This window comes from Cherax quadricarinatus, chromosome 81, assembly GCF_038502225.1.
Source record: "Cherax quadricarinatus isolate ZL_2023a chromosome 81, ASM3850222v1, whole genome shotgun sequence".
In the NCBI taxonomy this organism is placed as follows: Eukaryota; Metazoa; Arthropoda; class Malacostraca; order Decapoda; family Parastacidae; genus Cherax; species Cherax quadricarinatus.
The window spans coordinates 13,210,353-13,230,544 of record NC_091372.1 but is presented as its reverse complement, the minus strand read 5'-3'; the positions used below and the strand labels follow the sequence as shown (position 1 = coordinate 13,230,544).

Here is a 20,192-nt window from a genome sequence, read left to right as displayed (position 1 = left end):
TGATGAGCTGCAGGATCATCTTCAACAGCAAGAGGCCACACCTGAGGAAACTGCTTCGGAGGAGGGGATAGAGAAATTGAGGAAGTTGCCTACTTCAAAGATTAAGGAAATGTGTGCAATGTGGCTTAAAGTGCAAACCTTTTTTGATGAAAATCACCCTGACACAGCTATTGCAAGCCGTGCTGGTGACTACAGTGGACCCCCGCATAACGATTACCTCCGAATGCGACCAATTATGTAAGTGTATTTATGTAAGTGCGTTTGTACGTGTATGTTTGGTGGTCTGAAATGGACTAATCTACTTCACAATATTCCTTATGGGAACAAATTCGGTCAGTACTGGCACCTGAACATACTTCTGGAGTGAAAAAATATCGTTAACCGGGGGTCCACTGTATTTCACTGACAATGTTGTGAAACACTTTAGGAATGTCATAAAGGAATGGGAGGTACAGGCCTGTATGGACAGATATGTTGTGTGACAGAGGTCCAGTGACTCTCAAGCTGGTCCTAGTGGCATTAAAAGAAGAAGGGAAGTAACCCTGGAAAAGGACTTGCCACCTCAAGTCTTAATGGAAGGGGATTCCCCTTCTAAACATTAACACCATCCACAGTCTCCCCTCCTCCCATCATCACCAGATCTTCAATAAGGGTAAGTGTCATGTAACTGTGCATGTCTTCTTCAGTTTGTGTGTATTAAAATTAATATTTCATGTGGTAAAATTTTTTTTTTGTTCATACTTTGGGGTGTCAGGAACGGATTAATTTGATTTCCATTATTTCTTATGGGGAAAATTAATTCGCCTAACGATAATTTCGCCTAACGTTGAGCTCTCAGAAACGGATTAATAGCGTTAGGCGAGGGTCCACTGTATATGGAATAGGTGGTAAGTTACTAAATGCTGTAAAGAGCTTTTATGAGGATAGTGAGACTCAGGTTAGGGTGTGTAGAAGAGAGGGAGACTACTTCCCGGTAAAAGTAGGTCTTAGACAGGGATGTGTAATGTCACCATGGTTGTTTAATATATTTATAGATGGGGTTGTAAAGGAAGTAAATGCTAGGGTGTTCGGGAGAGGGGTGGGATTAAATTATGGGGAATCAAATTCAAAATGGGAATTGACACAGTTACTTTTTGCTGATGATACTGTGCTTATGGGAGATTCTAAAGAAAAATTGCAAAGGTTAGTGGATGAGTTTGGGAATGTGTGTAAAGGTAGAAGTTGAAAGTGAACATAGAAAAGAGTAAGGTGATGAGGGTATCAAATGATTTAGATAAAGAAAAATTGGATATCAAATTGGGGAGGAGGAGTATGGAAGAAGTGAATGTTTTCAGATACTTGGGAGTTGACGTGTCGGCGGATGGATTTATGAAGGATGAGGTTAATCATAGAATTGATGAGGGAAAAAAGGTGAGTGGTGCGTTGAGGTATATGTGGAAGCAAAAAACATTATCTATGGAGGCAAAGAAGGGAATGTATGAAAGTATAGTAGTACCAACACTCTTATATGGGTGTGAAGCTTGGGTGGTAAATGCAGCAGCGAGGAGACGGTTGGAGGCAGTGGAGATGTCCTGTTTAAGGGCAATGTGTGGTGTAAATATTATGCAGAAAATTTGGAGTGTGGAAATTAGGAAAAGGTGTGGAGTTAATAAAAGTATTAGTCAGAGGGCAGAAGAGGGGTTGTTGAGGTGGTTTGGTCATTTAGAGAGAATGGATCAAAGTAGAATGACATGGAGAGCATATAAATCTATAGGGGAAGGAAGGCGGGGTAGGGGTCGTCCTCGAAAGGGTTGGAGAGAGGGGGTAAAGGAGGTTTTGTGGGCGAGGGGCTTGGACTTCCAGCAAGCGTGCGTGAGTGTGTTAGATAGGAGTGAATGGAGACGAATGGTACTTGGGACCTGACGATCTGTTGGAGTGTGAGCAGGGTAATATTTAGTGAAGGGATTCAGGGAAACCGGTTATTTTCATATAGTCGGACTTGAGTCCTGGAAATGGGAAGTACAATGCCTGCACTTTAAAGGAGGGGTTTGGGATATTGGCAGTTTGGAGGGATATGTTGTGTATTTTTATATGTATATGCTTCTAAACTGTTGTATTCTGAGCACCTCTGCAAAAACAGTGATAATGTGTGAGTGTGGTGAAAGTGTTGAATGATGATGAAAGTATTTTCTTTTTTGGGATTTTCTTTCTTTTTTGGGTCACCCTGCCTTGGTGGGAGACGGCCGACTTGTTGAAATATATATATATATATATATATATATATATATATATATATATATATATATATATATATATATATATATATATATATATATCCACACACACACACACACACACACACACACACACGAGTGGACCCTCGTTTTCTCTAAGCATCGGAAGTCATAATTTTTGCAAATCGTAATGTCTTTTTGTCAAAATATTGACTCATGATTCATCGTTCATCCCAGACATGTATGAGCAGCCCTGAGTGGCCCCACACACCATTCACAGTCAGTGTGCCATTGTTTATCAGCAAGTGAGCACGATGCCACGCGTTCATACGATACATTTCGTAATATTCCATTCATTTAAATGCTTGCAACTGCTAAATAAGCCACCATGGGCCAAAAGAAAGCTCCTAGTGCCAGCCATTTGGAAAGTAGGTGACAAACACGATAGAATTCAAGAAAGAACTTGTAGCAACGTACCAAAGTGAAGGAGGAAGAGAGAGGGGAGAATGTGCCTTCTTCAGTGATTCAGTGATTCTACGATATGTACGATACTAAAGCAGCATAAGTCAATAAAGGCTATAGCGCCAACCAGCGATAAAGTGTAGCAATAACAGTGTAGCAAGCAAGTTAAGCGATTAATCGATAGAGAAAGGACAGCATGAAACTAACTCCTCCAGTGTTATTGGAGGTATATAGGGTTACTGACAACATTGCCGCATCTGCTGTTGCCTTCACCATTACTATGTAAGGCTTATGCTTTCAGTGGCCCTTATACACCCAACAACAACAACAACAACAACACAACACCACTCGTGACATACATAATGACATATTTTACTAATTCTAGAGTATGTGTCATGTTTCTATGTTATTAATATTGTTTATTATGTCATATTAGATGAATTGTGATAGATAAATAAGCCATAGAGTTGATATTAGTGTCATATTGAAGGACTATCTTATCCTGTCTCGAAACACATTATTTACATTATTTCTTATGGGGAAAATGGTTTCGCAAGTTGTCAATTTTGCCATTAGTCACACTCTTTGGAACGGATTAATTACAAAAAACAAGGATCCAGTGTATATACAGTAGGGCCCCACTTATACAGCAGGTTAGGTTCCAGAAAGCAGATATCGCTGGAAAGCAGAATGCCATTTTTTTTCCACTTATAAATGCACATAAATGCCAGATAACAAGTTGACACTAACATATATTAAGTTAGCAATAGAACTAGGCATTAAAAAACAATAAAAAGTAAAATACACACACAGTACACTCATTATTTACCTCAAAATATTCGTAGTCTTAATGTAGGGCAAAAGGTGAGTAATATTTACTGTAAAAAGTTAGGTGTGGCAGCCCCCCTAGCCACCCCCATCGACACATAATATATGTTCTATGACAATGCTTAAAGCTCCATAGAGTGATAAAATTCATATATTTACCTTAAAATATATGTAGTCTTAACCCTTTCAGGGTCCGTCCCGTAGATCTACGGCTGGTCGGTGAGTGTCCAAACCGTAGATCTACGCCAAAATTCTAGCGCCGTCAAATTTAGCGCGAAAGCTCTCATAGGCCTACATATGAGAGAATGGGTCTACGCCGTGGGTGTGCGCCATAAACAAAAAATCTAGGCGCCTGCATAGCATTGTGGGAACGCCGGCTCAGTCACCCTTGTTCACCATGTCTCGTCGCAAGTCAGCTCTCACTCCCCGGAAAATTGGGACTCTCCTCTTCCTGTCTGATAGTTCTGACACTGATGGAAGTGGAAATGAAGACGAATTCTACGGCTTTGATAAGTTAGTGACCGAAAATAATGACCAGGATATCGATAATAGTGCAGAAAACCCCGACGATCCTCGACCTTCTACCTCTGGTGTGGGCACTCGTGACTCACGGTCGGGTGTTCCTAAACGTAAGAGAAAACTAATATTTTCCCGTGGCCTGGCCTCTGACTTCAGTAATGACGATGATTCTGACGTGGATTGTGATTTTATTGCGCTCGACGATCATTCGAGTAGTGATAGTGAGGAAACATATTCACCAGTGAAGCGTCGGTATGTTCGCCGCCGCATGCGCTCGGGTAGTGTACCCTATGCTGTGCCCAGGGGACGGAGTTCATCCCGGAGTACATCCCGGAGTACATCCCGTGGCCCTACACCCGTTTTAGGTAGTGATAGTGAGGATGATGTGGCTACACTTGGCATGGATGGGCCACAGACATCAGTGGATGGTGTTAGTGGGGCTGGTGGTGGTAGTGGCACCGCCATGCGTGACTCGCTGTGCCACGCGGGAACCCACGCTGCTGACTCGTCAGTTCAAGGACAAAGCGGAGCGTCACCCACCAGCCCGCCACAACCACCCGTACAACCAGCCTATGATGTCCAGTATCCACCAGCAAACCGTATCTGGGATTGGCAGCAAAATCCCAATTTTGTTCCCAGCCCTCACCACTTTGATGACTCGCAAAGTGGAATTCTACCTACCTGTCCCCTTGGAACCACGGCCAATGAACTGGAATTCTTTGAATTATTCTTTGACCAGCCATTGATGGAAATTATTGTCAGGGAAAGTAATAAGTATTTTCAGTACACCATGGCAAATACGATCTTATCACCACAGTCAAGACTACACAAGTGGAAAGAGATGACTGTTGCAGAAATGTATTTGCTTTTTGCAACAATAATGCTTATGCCTCACGTCTATAAGCATAATATAAAAGCATACTGGTCCACAGATCGGCTAATTTGTACCCCATCCTTCAGTGAAATAATACCAGTGAACAGGTTTATCTTACTGTTACGTATGTTGCACTTCTCTGACAAAACCAGGCCTGACAGAAGTGACAGGTTATACAAGATTAGAAATGTTTTCATGTATCTCAAACAAAAGTTCAGGATATACTTTTATCCATTCAAGAATCTTGTAATTGACGAGTCTTTGATTTTGTTCAAAGGTAGACTGTCATTCAAGCAGTATATACCGAGCAAGAGGAACCGCTTTGGTATAAAATTGTTTGTACTCTGTGATTGTGACAGTGGCCTGGTGTTGGATATTGTTGTATACACGGGTAGTAAAACATTGAAAGATACCAAGATGTTATTGGGTATATCAGGTGACGTAGTGAGAAACATGATGGCACCTTATCTTGGTAAGGGCCATACATTATATACCGATAACTGGTACACAAGCCCATTACTCAGTGATTTCATGCGAGTCAACAAGACAGATGTGTGTGGCACAGTGCGTTCTAATCGTAAACATATGCCCAGGCTCAACGCAGGTGTTCGTGGTGATGACGTGCAGGTGTTTACTGCCAATGACATCATGGCATTACGGTGGCATGACAAACGAGATGTCACATTGTTGACAACCATTCACCGTAATGAAATGCAAGACAGTGGCAAAGTTGATCGAGTGACTAATGAACGTATTCGAAAACCAGTGACAGTGATTGATTATACACAAAACATGCGCTTGGTTGACAAGTGTGACATGCAGATTGGTTTTGTTGACTGTGTTCGTAAGAGTTACAAGTGGTACATGAAACTTTTCTTCCATCTCATGGACATTTCAATGCTGAATGCATATAATATGTACCAAATAAAGACTGGTAACAGACCACCGTATGGTGAATTTTGTTTGTCTGTTGTCAGACAACTCATAATGAAGTACCAGGTAACAACACCTGCAATACAACATGGTCCTCGAATTCATCACAATATACCCAAGCGTTTGAGAAGAGAAGGTGATCATTTCATAATACAGCTTCCTTCAACTCAAAAGAAATTTGCTCAGAAGAGATGCATTGTCTGTGCACAAACAAAACGACGGCAACAAAGACGCAAAGACACTCGGTTTATGTGTGAGGAATGTAAGGTGCCTCTGTGCATGGTGCCTTGTTTCAAGGAGTTCCACAAGCTCCAGCAGTTCTAAAACCATGTCCAGTGATTGTAAATATGTAAATATATGATAGAACATTAGTATTATACAATATTTGTGCATGTTTATTGTAATAAACAACAGTGGTAAACAATAATATGATAATAACTTTAGTGCGGTTATTGTGTTCAATACAGTGAGTTTATATATATACATTATATACAGTATTGGTCTCTCAGGCCCCAAATGTTAGTAGGAATAGAAAAAAATTGGAAAAGAAAAGAAAAAACAACTAAAACAACAAAATAATATAATACGCGTATGTGGAATTCGTCGATGTTGCCGCCACCACATCATTTTCTACAAACTTCTTGGCACTGTATCTCGGTAAGTACTGATCAGATTCTAATTTTTTTTGTTTTATTACCTTCACAAAAATATGCTCTTTAATTCTGTAAGAAAAAATAATTTTTTTTTTTTTCAAAATTTCTTGGACACTGGTGCGTGACTTCAGATTTTGGCCTTGGACCCTGAAAGGGTTAATGTAGGGTGAAAGATGAAAAGTATTTATTTGTAGAAAGTCGTGTGGTAGGTAGGGTAGTGTAGGGAAACCAGCCTGACCACCCCACCCACTATGTAAACAAACAGATGATGCATCTGGTTATGGTTCATAAACATTCATACAAACACCTTTCATTGTGTACAAGTTGTCTCCACAGTGGTACAGTAGAATAAATAAAGGTCAACACTTCCATTCTCATGTAATTTTTAGAAGGAATGATGCTCTGACAAATTATTATTATTATTATTATTTTTTTTTATTATCACACGGGCCGATTCCCACCAAGGCAGGGTGGCCCGAAAAAGAAAAACTTTCACCATCATTCACTCCAGTAAACCCATAAGGGTCATGAATTGCTATATATAGAGTGAAGGCATACAAAAGGAATACAGTGGATCCCGGTTAACGATATTTTTTCATTCCAGAAGTATGTTCAGGTGCCAGTACTGACCGAATTTGTTCCCATAAGGAATATTGTGAAGTAGATTAGTCCATTTCAGACCCCCAAACATACACGTACAAACGCACTTACATAAATGCACTTACATAATTGGTCGCATTGGGAGGTAATCATTAAGCGGGGGTCCACTGTATTTATCTACAGTTATCCCCCAGTGTTTGACTAGAGAAAACGTAATTCTTCCGACACTCCTACAAAGCCGCTTTGTAAACAAATCTCGTATTTATGTCAGTTTTTATTCTGTGGGTGTGTGTATAATGTTTATATGCTATGTAACGTGTTTCTTATATAATTTTGAAGAAAATTTCATTGATAGGTTAATGAATATGTCTATATTAACGTAAAATAAGACATTTAATATGCCCAAGAGAGATTATTATTATGTAGTATTGCTATGGCATTGTGAGTAGAGAGACTCTTAGTGATATTAATGTGTACATGCACACCGGCACAGTAAGTATACTTAGGAACAGGTACACATAAGCAAAATTATCAAAGTACATATAAAGTATGCAATACCTTTAAAACACTTGAAATTTTGGAAAGTTTCCAGACATAATAGATGTGCTCACGGAGAATGTAAACAAACCGGGTGGGTCACGCCCTAATTTGAAATTGCCGTATTAGCGGAACGCTGTAAGGCAAAATGCCGTAAAGTGGGGCCCTACTGTGTGTGTGTGTGTGTGTGTGTGTGTGTGTGTGTGTGTGTGTGTATGTATATATATATACACCTACCATCCGACTTACGACTGAGTTCGGTTCCGAGAAACCGGTCGTAAGTCGAAATGGTCGTAAGTCGAACTTTACTACTGAATATCAACAAAACATTTTTGTAATGACTTTATTTTATTGTTTTATTTTGGTATTTCACGTTTTACTTTACTTTTTATGCTGTTAATACTGTATTTTATACTGTAAGGATTAGGATAAACACTGTGTACAACATAAATAGTTGTTTATTTCCCAGAAATTTGGCATAAAAAACACGGTCGTAAGTCGAGTGGTCGTAAGTCGAGCAGGTCGTAAGTCGGATGGTAGGTGTGTGTGTGTGTATATATATACATATATATATATTTATATATATATATATATATATATATATATATATATATATATATATATATATATATATATATATATATACAGTGGACCCCCGGTTAACGATATTTTTTCACTCCAGAAGTATGTTCAGGTGCCAGTACTGACCGAATTTGTTCCCATAAGAAATATTGTGAAGTAGATTAGTCCATTTCAGACCCCCAAACATACATGTACAAACGCACTTACATAAATACACTTACATAATTGGTCACATTCGGAGGTAATCATTATGCGGGGGTCCACTGTATATATATATATATATATATATATATATATATATATATATATATATATATATGTATATATATATATATATATATATATATATATATATATATATATATATATATATATATATATATATATATATATATATATATATGTATATATATATATATATATATATATATATATATATATATATATATATATATATATATACATATATATATATATATATATATATATATATATATATATATATATATATATATATACATATATATACATATACAGTGGATCCTTGAGTTTCGGCAGCATTGACTTTCATGAAATCCGACTTTTGGCAAGTTTTTTCGGCAAAATTTGGCCTCGCAGTTCATGATTAGACTCGTGATTTAGCGACCGTCCGGTACCCGTCCGCCCATCACCGCGCACACAAAACCAGTCTCCCACGCCATTCATGCTCAGTGTGCCATTGTTTACCAACACGTGACCATCACCCCGCGGGTTCATACGTAATAATCCATTGTTTTTTGTGATTGCAACTGCTAAATAATTCACCATGGGCCCAAGGAAAGCTAGTGTAAGCCCTTTGGTAAAGAAAGTGAGGAACACAATCGAATTCAAGAAGGAAATCATTGAAAAATATGAGCGTGGAGTTTGTGTTACAGAGCTTGCCAGGATGTATGGCAAACCCTATTCAACCATCACTTCGATCGTGGCGAAAGGAAAGGAAATAAAGTGTGCTGTTGTTGCAAAAGGGGTAGATATGCTGACAAAAAGGAGATCACAAATCCTTGAAGAAGTGGAGAGGTTATTGTTGGTGTGGATTACCGAAAAACAGATTAAGGACATTTGTGCAAAGTGGACTGAAGTGCAAACATTTATGGATGAACTTCATCCTAAAAAAGCTATTGCAGGCCGTATTGGCAGCATGTACAATGACAGTGTTGCGTCCCACTTCAGACAAATCTTAAAGAAACGCCAGAAACAGAGCTCTCCTGACAGATATTTTGTGCGACAGGGTTCCAGTGATTCTCAAGTTGTTCCCAGTGCCAGTGTCTTTAAAAAACAAAGAAGGGAAGTAACCCCAGATAAGGACTTCATACCTGAAGTCCTAATGGAAGGAGATTCTCCTTCCAAACAATAGTGTACACCTTCCTCCCATCCCCTCCTCCCATCTTCCATCCACCCAGAAATCTTCAGTAAAGGTAAGTGTAATGCTGTTATTATTTTTTATATTCATGTACTTGATTTCTCATTGTTTTCAGTATGTAAATCTTTATTTAATTTGAAAAAAAAGAATATTATATTTTAATATTTTTGGGTGTCTGCAATGGATTAATTTTATTTCCATTATTTCTTATGGGGAAAATGGTTTCGCCATTCGGCAATTTCGACTTCCGGCAGGCTCTCTGGAACGGATTAATCACGAAACTCAGGGGTCCACTGTATATATATATATATATATATACATATATACATTTTTTGTAAGAGGCGACTAAAATGCCAGGAGCAAGGGGCTAGTAACCCCTTCTCCTGTATATATTACTAAATGTAAAAGGAGAAACTTTCATTTTTCCTTTTGGGCCACCCCGCCTCAGTGGGATACGGCCGGTGTGTTGAAAGAAAGAATATATATATATATTTTTTTTAACAAGTCGGCCATCTCCCACCTAGGCAGGGTGACCCAAAAAGAAAGAAAATCACCAAAAAGAAAATGCTTTTATCATCATTCAACACTTTCACCTCGCTCATACATAATCACTGTTTTTACAGAGGTTCCCAGATACAGCAGTTTAGAAGCATATAAAGGATACAGTGGACCCCCAGTATTCGATATTAATCCGTTCCTGAGAGCTCATCGAATACCGAAAATATCGAAAATCGAATCAATTTTCCTCATAAGAAATAATGGAAATCAAATTAATCCGTGCAAGACACCCAAAAGTATGAAAAAAAAAAAATTTTACTACATGAAATATTAAGTTTAATGCAAAAGAATAATTACAATAACAATAAAATAATTGACACTTACCTTTAATGAAGATCTGGTGATGATTGATGGGATGGGAGGAGGAGAGAGGTGTTAGTGTTTAGAAGGGGAATCCCCATCCATTAGGACTTGAGGTAGCAAGTCCTTTTCCGGGGTTACTTCCCTTCTTCTTTTAATGCCACTAGGACCAGCTTGAGAGTCACTGGACTTCTGTCGCACAACATAACTGGCAGCCTCACCATGCCTTATTACACTATGTATGCCACTACGATTCTTAAATCTTTCAAACCAACCTTTGCTGGCCTTAAATTCACTCACATCACCACTAGTTGCAGGCAATTTCTTTACCAAATCGTCATGCAACTGCCTAGCCTTTTCACAAATGATCGCTTGAGAGATGCTAACTCCTGCTATCTGTTTTTCATTTATCCACACCAATAACAATCTCTCAACATTTTCTAACACTTGCGGTCGCTGTTTCGTAATCACAGTTGCACCTTTTGCAAGAACAGCTTCCTTGATTGCCGTTTTCCTGGTCACTATAGTAGAGATGGTTGATTGGGGTTTATTATACAACCTAACCAGCTCCGACACATGCACTCCACTTTCATACTTTGCAATTACGGTGGACCCCCGGTTAACGATATTTTTTCACTCCAGAAGTATGTTCAAGTGCCAGTACTGACTGAATTTGTTCCCATAAGAAATATTGTGAAGTAGATTAGTCCATTTCAGACCCCCAAACATACACGTACAAACGCACTTACATAAATACACTTACATAATTGGTCACATTTGGAGGTAATCGTTATGCGGGGGTCCACTGTATCTCTTTCTTGATTTCATAAGTCATTAGCGACTTTTTTCACGAAGGGTTGGCACTAGAAGCTTTCATGGGGCCCATGGTAATTTATTTTGCAGAAACAAGCACCAAACACAGTGATAATATGCATAATATGGAATGTACCGAATGTATCCTTAGATGCGCGCACACTGGCTGGCTTTTAAACACTGGCACACATGGGGCAGTTCAGGCCACATGTAGACAGGTCTCGTACGAATTGTATCAAATACAGTGGACCCCCGGTTAACGATATTTTTTCATTCCAGAAGTATGTTCAGGTGCCAGTACTGACCGAATTTGTTCCCATAAGGAATATTGTGAAGTAGATTAGTCCATTTCAGACCCCCAAACATACACATACAAACGCACTTACATAAATACACTTACATAATTGGTCACATTGGGAGGTGATCGTTAAGCGGGGGTCCACTGTACCGGGTTTTCAGTCGAATACCGAGGAAAATTTTTTGCAATATACAGTGGACCCCCGCATAACGATTACCTCCGAATGCGACCAATTATGTAAGTGTATTTATGTAAGTGCGTTTGTACGTGTATGTTTGGGGGTCTGAAATGGACTAATCTACTTACAATATTCCTTATGGGAATAAATTCGGTCAGTACTGGCACCTGAACATACTTATGAAGTGAAAAAATATCGTTAACCGGGAGTCCACTGTAATGCATTGAATACCGGATTTATCGAATACCAATGCCATCGAATACCGGGGGTCCACTGTATAATATATACCTCCAAATTGCCAATATCCCAAACCCCTCCTTTAAAATGCAGGCATTGTACTTCCCATTTCCAGTACTCAAGTCCAGCTATATAAAAATACAGTGGACCCCCGCATAACGATGGCATCACATAGCGATTATTTCGCATACCGCTTACTTTAATTGCAAAAATTTTGCCTCACATACCGCTTAAAAACCCGCTTACCGATTTTCGTCTGAGACGCGTCCAATGTGCGGCCTGAGCCACGCTCACATGTTCCGCCGGTGGCATTGTTTACCAGCCAGCCTCCGCGGTAACATCCAAGCATACAATCGGAATATTTCGTATTATTACAGTGTTTTCGGTGCTTTTTCTGGAAAATAAGTGACCATGGGCCCCAAGAAAGCTTCTAGTGCCAACCCTACAGCAATAAGGGTGAGAATTACAATAGAGATGAAGAAAAAGATCATTGATAAGTATGAAAGTGGAGTGCATGTCTCCGAGCTGGCCAGGTTGTATAATAAACCCCAATCAACCATCGCTACTATTGGTGGTACAGCTGCTGCTGCTGCTGCACTGTCAGCTGCTGCTGCTGCTGCACTGTCAGCTGCTGCTGCTGCTGTAGCACCGTTGTTGGTGTGGCTTATTGAGAATACCAAGAAACAATTAACCCCAGAGGATTTGCCACCCAGGATAACCCAAAAAAGTCAGTGTCATCGAAGACTGTCTAACTTATTTCCATTGGGGTCCTTAATCTTGTCTCCCAGGATGCAACCCACACAAGTCGACTAACACCCAGGTGAACAGGGAAAAATGCCTGGAACTAGTGCTCATATTGGTGAATTTAAAGCCAGCAAAGGTTGGTTTGAGAGATTTAAGAATCGTAGTGGCATACACAGTGTGATAAGGCCTGTTCTGGAAGAAAATGCCAAACAGGACCTACAGTACTCAGGAGGAAAAGGCACTCCCAGGACACAGTGTCTCATCAGTCATTGCTGCATCTTCAATAAAGGTAAGTGTCATTTATTCTTCATTTAGTAGACTAGTACATGCACAATATATACTGTGCATGTACTACTCTACTATTGTGCATGTATCCTTCTCTTTGTGTGTGGGAAAATGTATATTTCATGTGGTAAAATTTTTTTTTTCATACTTTTGGGTGTCTTGCACGGATTAATTTGATTTCCATTATTTCTTATGGGGAAAATTCATTCACATAGCGATTATTTCGCATAACAATTACCCCTCTTGCACGGATTAAAATCGTTAACCGGGGGTCCACTGTAACCGGTTTCCCTGAATCCCTTCACTAAATATTACCCTGCTCACACTCCAGCAGCTTGTCAGGTCCCAAATAACATTCGTCTCCATTCACTCCTATCTAACATGCTCACGCATGCTTGCTGGAAGTCCAAGCCCCTCGTCCACAAAACCTCCTTTACCCCCTCCCTCCAACCTTTTCGAGGAAGACCCCTACCCTGCCTTCCTTCCCCTACAGATTTATACGCTCTCCATGTCATTATACTTTGATCCATTCTCTTTTAATGACTAAACCACCTCAACAACCCCTCTTCAGCCCTCTGACTAATACTTTTATTAACTCCACGCCTTCTCCTAATTTCCACACTCCGAATTCTCTGCATAATATTTACACCACACATTGCCCTTAGACAGGACATCTCCATATATGTATAAATTATAAATTACGTATATATAAATATATTTCTTTTTTTCAACACACCAGCCATATCCCATCGAGGCAGAGTGGCCCAAAAGGAAAAACGAAAGTTTCTCCTTTTACATTTAGTAATACAGTGGACCCCCGGTTAACGAACTTTTTTCATTCCAGTAGTATGTTCAGGTGCCAGTACTGACCGAATTTTTTCCCATAAGGAATATTGTGAAGTAGATTAGTCCATTTGAGACTCCCAAACATACACGTACAAACGCACTTACATAAATACACTTACATAATTGGTCGCATTTGGAGGTGATCGTTAAGCGGGGGTCCACTGTATATAAAGGAGAAGGGGTTGCTAAGTACATTGCTCCCAGCATTTTAGTCGCCTCTTACGAAGGAAGAATTCTGTTCCACTTCCCCATGGAGATATATATATGTATATCCTAGGTAGTAGGCGAGTGTAAAACGAAAGCCTGTAATTATTTTACGTGATGGTAAGATTGCTGGTGTCTTTTGTCTGTCTCATCAACATGCAAGATTTCAGGTACGTCTTGCTACTTCTACTTACACTTAGGTCACACTACACATACATGTACAAGCATATATATACACACCCCTCTGGGTTTTCTTGTATTTTCTTTCTAGTTCTTGTTCTTGTTTATTTCCTCTTATCTCCATGGGGAAGTGGAACAGAATTCTTCCTCCGTAAGCCATGTGTGTTGTAAGAGGCAACTAAAATGCTGGGAGCAAGGGGCTAGTAACCCCTTCTCCTGTATATATTACTAAATTTAAAAGGAGACACTTTCATTTTTCCTTTTGGGCCACCCCACCTCAGTGGGATACGGCTGGACCCCCGACATTCGATGACATCGACATTCGATAAATCCGACATTCAATGCATTTTAACGCAAAAATTTTGCCTCTCCATTCGATGGAAAACCCGACATTCGATACGATTCATACGAGACGTGTCCACGTGTGGCCTGAACTGCCCCATGTGTGCCAGTGTTTACAAGCCAGCCAGTGTGTGCACATCTAAGGATACATTCGGTACATTCCATATTATCACTGTTTTTGGTGCTTGTTTCTGCAAAATAAGTAACTATGTGCCCCAAGAAAGCTTCTAGTGCCAACCCTTCGAGAAAAAAGGTGCTAATGACTATTGAAATGAAGAAAGAGATAATTGCAAAGTATAAAAGTGGAGTGCGTGTGTCGGAGTGCATGATGATTTGGTAAAGGAATTGCCTGCAGCTAGTGGTGATGTGAGTGAATTTAAGGCCAGCAAAGGTTGGTTTGAAAGATTTAAGAATCATAGTGGCATACACAGTGTGGTAAGGCATGGTGAGGCTGCCAGTTCAAGTCCTAATGGAAGGGGATTCTCCTTCTAAACACTAACACCATCCACACTCCCCTCCTCCCATCCCATCAATCATCACCAGATCTTCATTAAAGGTAAGTGTCAATTATTCTATTGTTATTAATCTATTGTTATTGTTGTTATTGTAATTATTCTATTGCATTAAACTTAATATTTCATGTGGTAAAATTTTTTTTTCATACTTTTGGGTGTCTTGCACGGATTAATTTGATTTCCATTATTTCTTATGGGGAAAATTAATTCGACTTTTGATATTTTCGACATTCGATGAGCTCTCGGGAACGGATTAATATCGAATGTCGGGGGTCCACTGTATATATATTTAAATTCTCCGACCCTGAGAGCTAGTTTGAGATCAGGTGGTCTCGACCCTCTAAGGGCTAAGGAGCAAGTTTACAAAAGCTTAGCCTAGTGAAACCTGTGCGAAAGTCAACCAGACACTTACGTACATACTAAATCTTGAATTTACTGTATGAATTTGTTCCCTAATTACTTTTTTTAACACAGTGGCTGTATCCCACCTAGGCAGGGGGACCCAAGATGAAGAAATGAAAATTTTACTTCTTTTTACATTTAGTAATTTATACAGGAGAAGGGGTTACTAGCACGTTGCTCCTGGCATTTTAGGTGCCTCTTACGACATGCACGGTTTACAGAGAAAACATTCTTCTCTGCTTTCCCATGTAAGTGGGGAAAGTTGTAATGAATTAAGTTTAGGAAATCTGTATTGAATTAAGGGTCACTGTTCAAGCGTAATCAAAATAATATTAGCTACTGATGTAATCTATCTTAAATATCAGGCGGAGTCGAGTGTGATGCAAGTGTAATGGATGGACACACACTACGTCATGGGGCAGTTGGTGCTGTTCCAGGGGTAAGGAACCCCGTGCTGCTGGCCAGACAGATCCTTGATGCCCAGTCACATCCTTTACCTGGTGGCCTTGTTCCTCCTAGGTTAGTCAGGTCATCAAACCTTATTAATTGTTTGCCCCTGTTTGAAAGTGTTAAGAAACACTATCATTCTTTTCCATATGGGTAAGTAAGTGGTTTTGCACAGTTGACTAATGATGGCATGTTGGTTGATAAATATTCAAGGAGGTACAGTACTGTGCTACCATTCTGTCATTTGAATGTGTAGTAAAGCCTGCTAAATGTTGTGCATTCTGGCAGGATTGCTAGTCTTTGCTTCCTGTCTTGTGAATATATAAGAGGGCAGGTAAATTCTGCAAACTTTCGATTACATTCAGTATATACTTAATTTTTTTTACTTTCCTGTTCATTTCTTAGTAGTTATTATATTCTACTTTTGATGTTTTCTTCCCAATTTAGGAGGCCTAATCTGAGACTGGGCCACTGGGCAATGATTCCTGGAACCATTAACAGACAACATAATGAGGAAATAAAACCTCTACTATGTAGTACAAAGTTGCATACTTTAATTTACTTTTCAGAGAGCATCTTGAGAGACTCTTCCATGTATGTGGTGGGTGGGGTATGTTGACTAGTTTCTCCTATCTTGCTATTATCGCTGACTCTCACTAGTTCTCGTCTACAGCTATCCACCATGGGAGTTAAATATGCTATGTAATCACTGATGATTGATGGGTGACAATAATGCTTAATAGGACATACAGTATATACTTAAAATATATATTTAAGAAAAGGCAGTTATGGTATCATATAAGATAATGATGTGCATTTTCCTGGAAAGACAGACAGGGAGCAGTTGATATTGAATGAGTTTTCTTCTTGAGTCCCCAACTGAGCGCTAGTGGTAAGTGGCTGGTGTTAAAAAACAATGATAATACAGTTATGTAATGTCAGGAATACAACATATAGGCCTGATATTGTAAATACACATTCACCATCATTCATAGTACAGGCACTGTACTTACTCAAACTTGGCTGACTAATTTCTCAGTCACTTCAGAGATATTGTATTACTTCAATCTGTCCTCATTTTACTGCTTTAATTTTTCCTTTAAACTTCCTATTTTCTTTAGGTTTAGTTCAATTAGTTAAGTTGCATGAACCTGTAAAAATACATAGTTAATCACTGGTAGTAAGTTGGCCAAGCATAACCAGGGAACAGTCTACAGTCTACCAGCATTGTGGTGCAAGAATGGATTGCTTGCTTGCTTGAACTTACAGTTGGTTGCTCAGCAGCCTCAAACCACTCACCTCCACCCCAGTCTAAAGTGCTCTCATGTGCCTGCTGAAATGTCTGTGCTTCCAACTCTAATTTGGATGCATCTTCCATTTTTTCATCCAAAACTCTGTTATTCACTGCAATATTTATTGACTATCACACACATTCTCACATTTATATTTTGTTTGCAGTAATTTTTTACCATTATTAATATTAAGAATTAGATGCATATGCAGGATCTGGGTATCTTTGTTGTAGATGTTTTGCCATCCAGTGGCTGTATCTTTTGTATATAGTTTTACTGTTTTTCCCATTATGTCCTTGAATTTATATTGATAAAGCCACTTGATGGCAAAATGTCTACAGTAAAGATATCCAGATGTTGCACATGTGTCTTAACTCATTTTGTTGGTATTCTGTACGATATGTGTACATTATTAACATGTCGAAATTTACAAAAGAGAAATTTGGACGCAGTCCTGTATTGCCCTTCTCTGTATATTGGAAAAATTAATTGACCTGCCTTCTCTCCAATATAGAGAAGGCCCATGACTTATAAATATTTGAAGTTAGAGCCATCCACACTTGAAACTGATTATTTAAGAACCAAATACAGTTTTGCAATCTCTAAATTACAGTACGAACATGTTTGACACAACTTTTTTGTACAATTGTTTCCTATATAAAGACTCAATTGTAAGTTGAACAACCAAGAATGTAAATAATTGGTAAATTGAGGTGTTCATAGTGAAAAGTGGCAAATTAGGGACATTGCATAAGGCTTCCACACCTGTGTTACATTAAGATATGCACTTAATGTCTCCTTTTCTCTTTGAAGCATTGAATATCATTGATACAGACAATGATCAAGAAATTGTACTTGAGGGTAATTGAAGGTTCTTCTTGAGTTTGATAGTGTGAGTTTGTTAGTGACACTGCAACATAATTAGGCATAGTACATTGCAATATTATGAGCATCACTAGCTTCACAAAGGCTATAGCTTAACATTTATACTGCACAATGCTAAATATCAGATAGAATTTCCTGTGGCCTAATGTTTCCCCAAGTTTTGTAAGTCATTATAATAGTCTTTATGTTTGACAAAGGTGATACCCAAACTAAAGTTCTTAATTTTGTGAATTCCGTTTAAAATATATGAATTTATTCAAAATAACACGGGAAGACTGAGACATACTCGACATAAATTTTCAAAGGACTTAATCATTTTAGTCAGAAAAGTGTGGTACATCATCATCAACATTGTCATTGCCTTCATTATCATCATTGTCATCATCAATCAGTCAGTCAATCAAGTCAGTCAGTCATGCAGTTGTACCATGCACCATGATAAAGAGACAGTTGACAAAGGTTTATCAGGTCTTGCACACTGTGTTTTACATATGTATGTGTTGTTCCCAGTCCAGCTGTAATATACAGCAGTTAGAGGGAAAAATAATTGGCAAACAGTTTCAGTGGTAAAAATATGAAGTAGATTGCCAGGAAACATATTGAAACCAAGGCTGCTGCAACTTTATATGCATTTAAAAAATGGTAGGTTGAATAAGTACTTTTCTATAGAACTGTAACTTGCATTGTAACCTCTGCCTTGAAAGCATCCATAAACAGTCTTATTGAAGCACAACAGTCTCTTGTTATATGAGCTATCTGACCATATCAACCTCTTATACAATAGCTAGTGCTCATTACAGTGTGTCAGTTTCTGTATGGTCCAAACCAAGACTGAATTTTAACAAGATATTTGAGGTTAAATTAGGGTAACCTAAACTTAATTAACCTGTATTTATGTATAATTAACCAGCATTAAATAATTGGGTGACTTACTTCTGGCATCAAAAGAGATATTGTTGTCGTTTAGATAGTTTGAAACCACAGGCTCGTTATTGAAGTTGGAAGATGGGTTGACCACAGATAATTGAAGGTTGCAACAGTGCTGAGAGAACTCGAGTTCAGTTTGGCAGATTTGATGTAGATAAGAGTTGTTATGGGTAATAACTGTTCATCCCATTTTTCTTCGTATAATGTCATGTTTAGCAACAAAAGTTTGTTACTTGGTGTAAAGCAATAGCACAAGAGCATTTAGTATCATGTTGAAACAATAGCTTAGATTAAAATAAGAGAGAATGACCAGAAAAAAGATTTGGTTATGGAGAGAGCAATTGAGCAGGTTTTTAATGGAATACTGGTGGTAGTTTCTAATTTGGGATCATGCACCAAGCCACCCGCATTCTCCCTTTTCCTCAAAAAAGGAGGGGCTTTCATTCATGGGTTATTGCTGGGAAATTGAATTCCATGACATAGGAACCCCCATCTCCCTAAATTTAGGAGTCTGACTGTATTGAGTAGACCCTAACATATGGTGTTAGATTCTTCTCTCTCCCATGTGTTGTTAAACAGTGGATTGCATTCATTTATATTTATGATTTTTTATCTTTGTTTTGGATTTCTATTGTTAAAATTTCAGCAGTGTTTGTGCTTTGGATTTTAATTTTTTTATAGCTTTTAGAGATTTTTTGTACTAATATTGCTAATGCACCTTCTTTCTTTCCAGCTCTCTCTCTTCACACTCAGTGCTGTACATTCACATTATTGGATTCCTTATCGTTTACATACAGGTTTAGCGTTTTTTTGTGATTATAAATATCCTTTTCGTTTATAGTCTCATCTCTAGCCTTTTTGAGAATACACCCATCTATGTTTTAATATAAAATCTTTAGTATTTGTTAGTCCCTCTGTTGTTTACCTGGCTGTTTTCATTCTGGTTTGATTATTCTTTGCTTCTTCAAGTGTCCTGAAATACATTTAATGGTTGAGGGTTGCCTTATTACTTGGTAGAAAAAACTGCTCTTTTTGTTCCTTATTTTTTTCTTTTAGTGTCTTGGCCTCTGCTATGTATTCCTTTCTAGGAAATGTGTGAGATGTCTCTTGTGTTAATGGGGTGTTTGTCCCCAGGGGCT

At 38.7% G+C, this 20,192-nt stretch overlaps 1 protein-coding gene across 1 annotated transcript in view; it reads left to right on the top strand.

Moving 5' to 3' along the window:
- Positions 1–15,847: 15,847 nt before the first annotated feature.
- LOC128699753 (threonine aspartase 1) overlaps positions 15,848–20,192 on the top strand; it is a 65,304-nt gene continuing 60,959 nt past the window's right edge. The window contains exon 1 of the mRNA XM_053792484.2: positions 15,848–16,021. Within this exon, the coding sequence (XP_053648459.2) occupies positions 15,894–16,021 (128 nt within the window). The 5' untranslated portion in view covers positions 15,848–15,893. The remainder of the gene's footprint in view (positions 16,022–20,192) is intronic.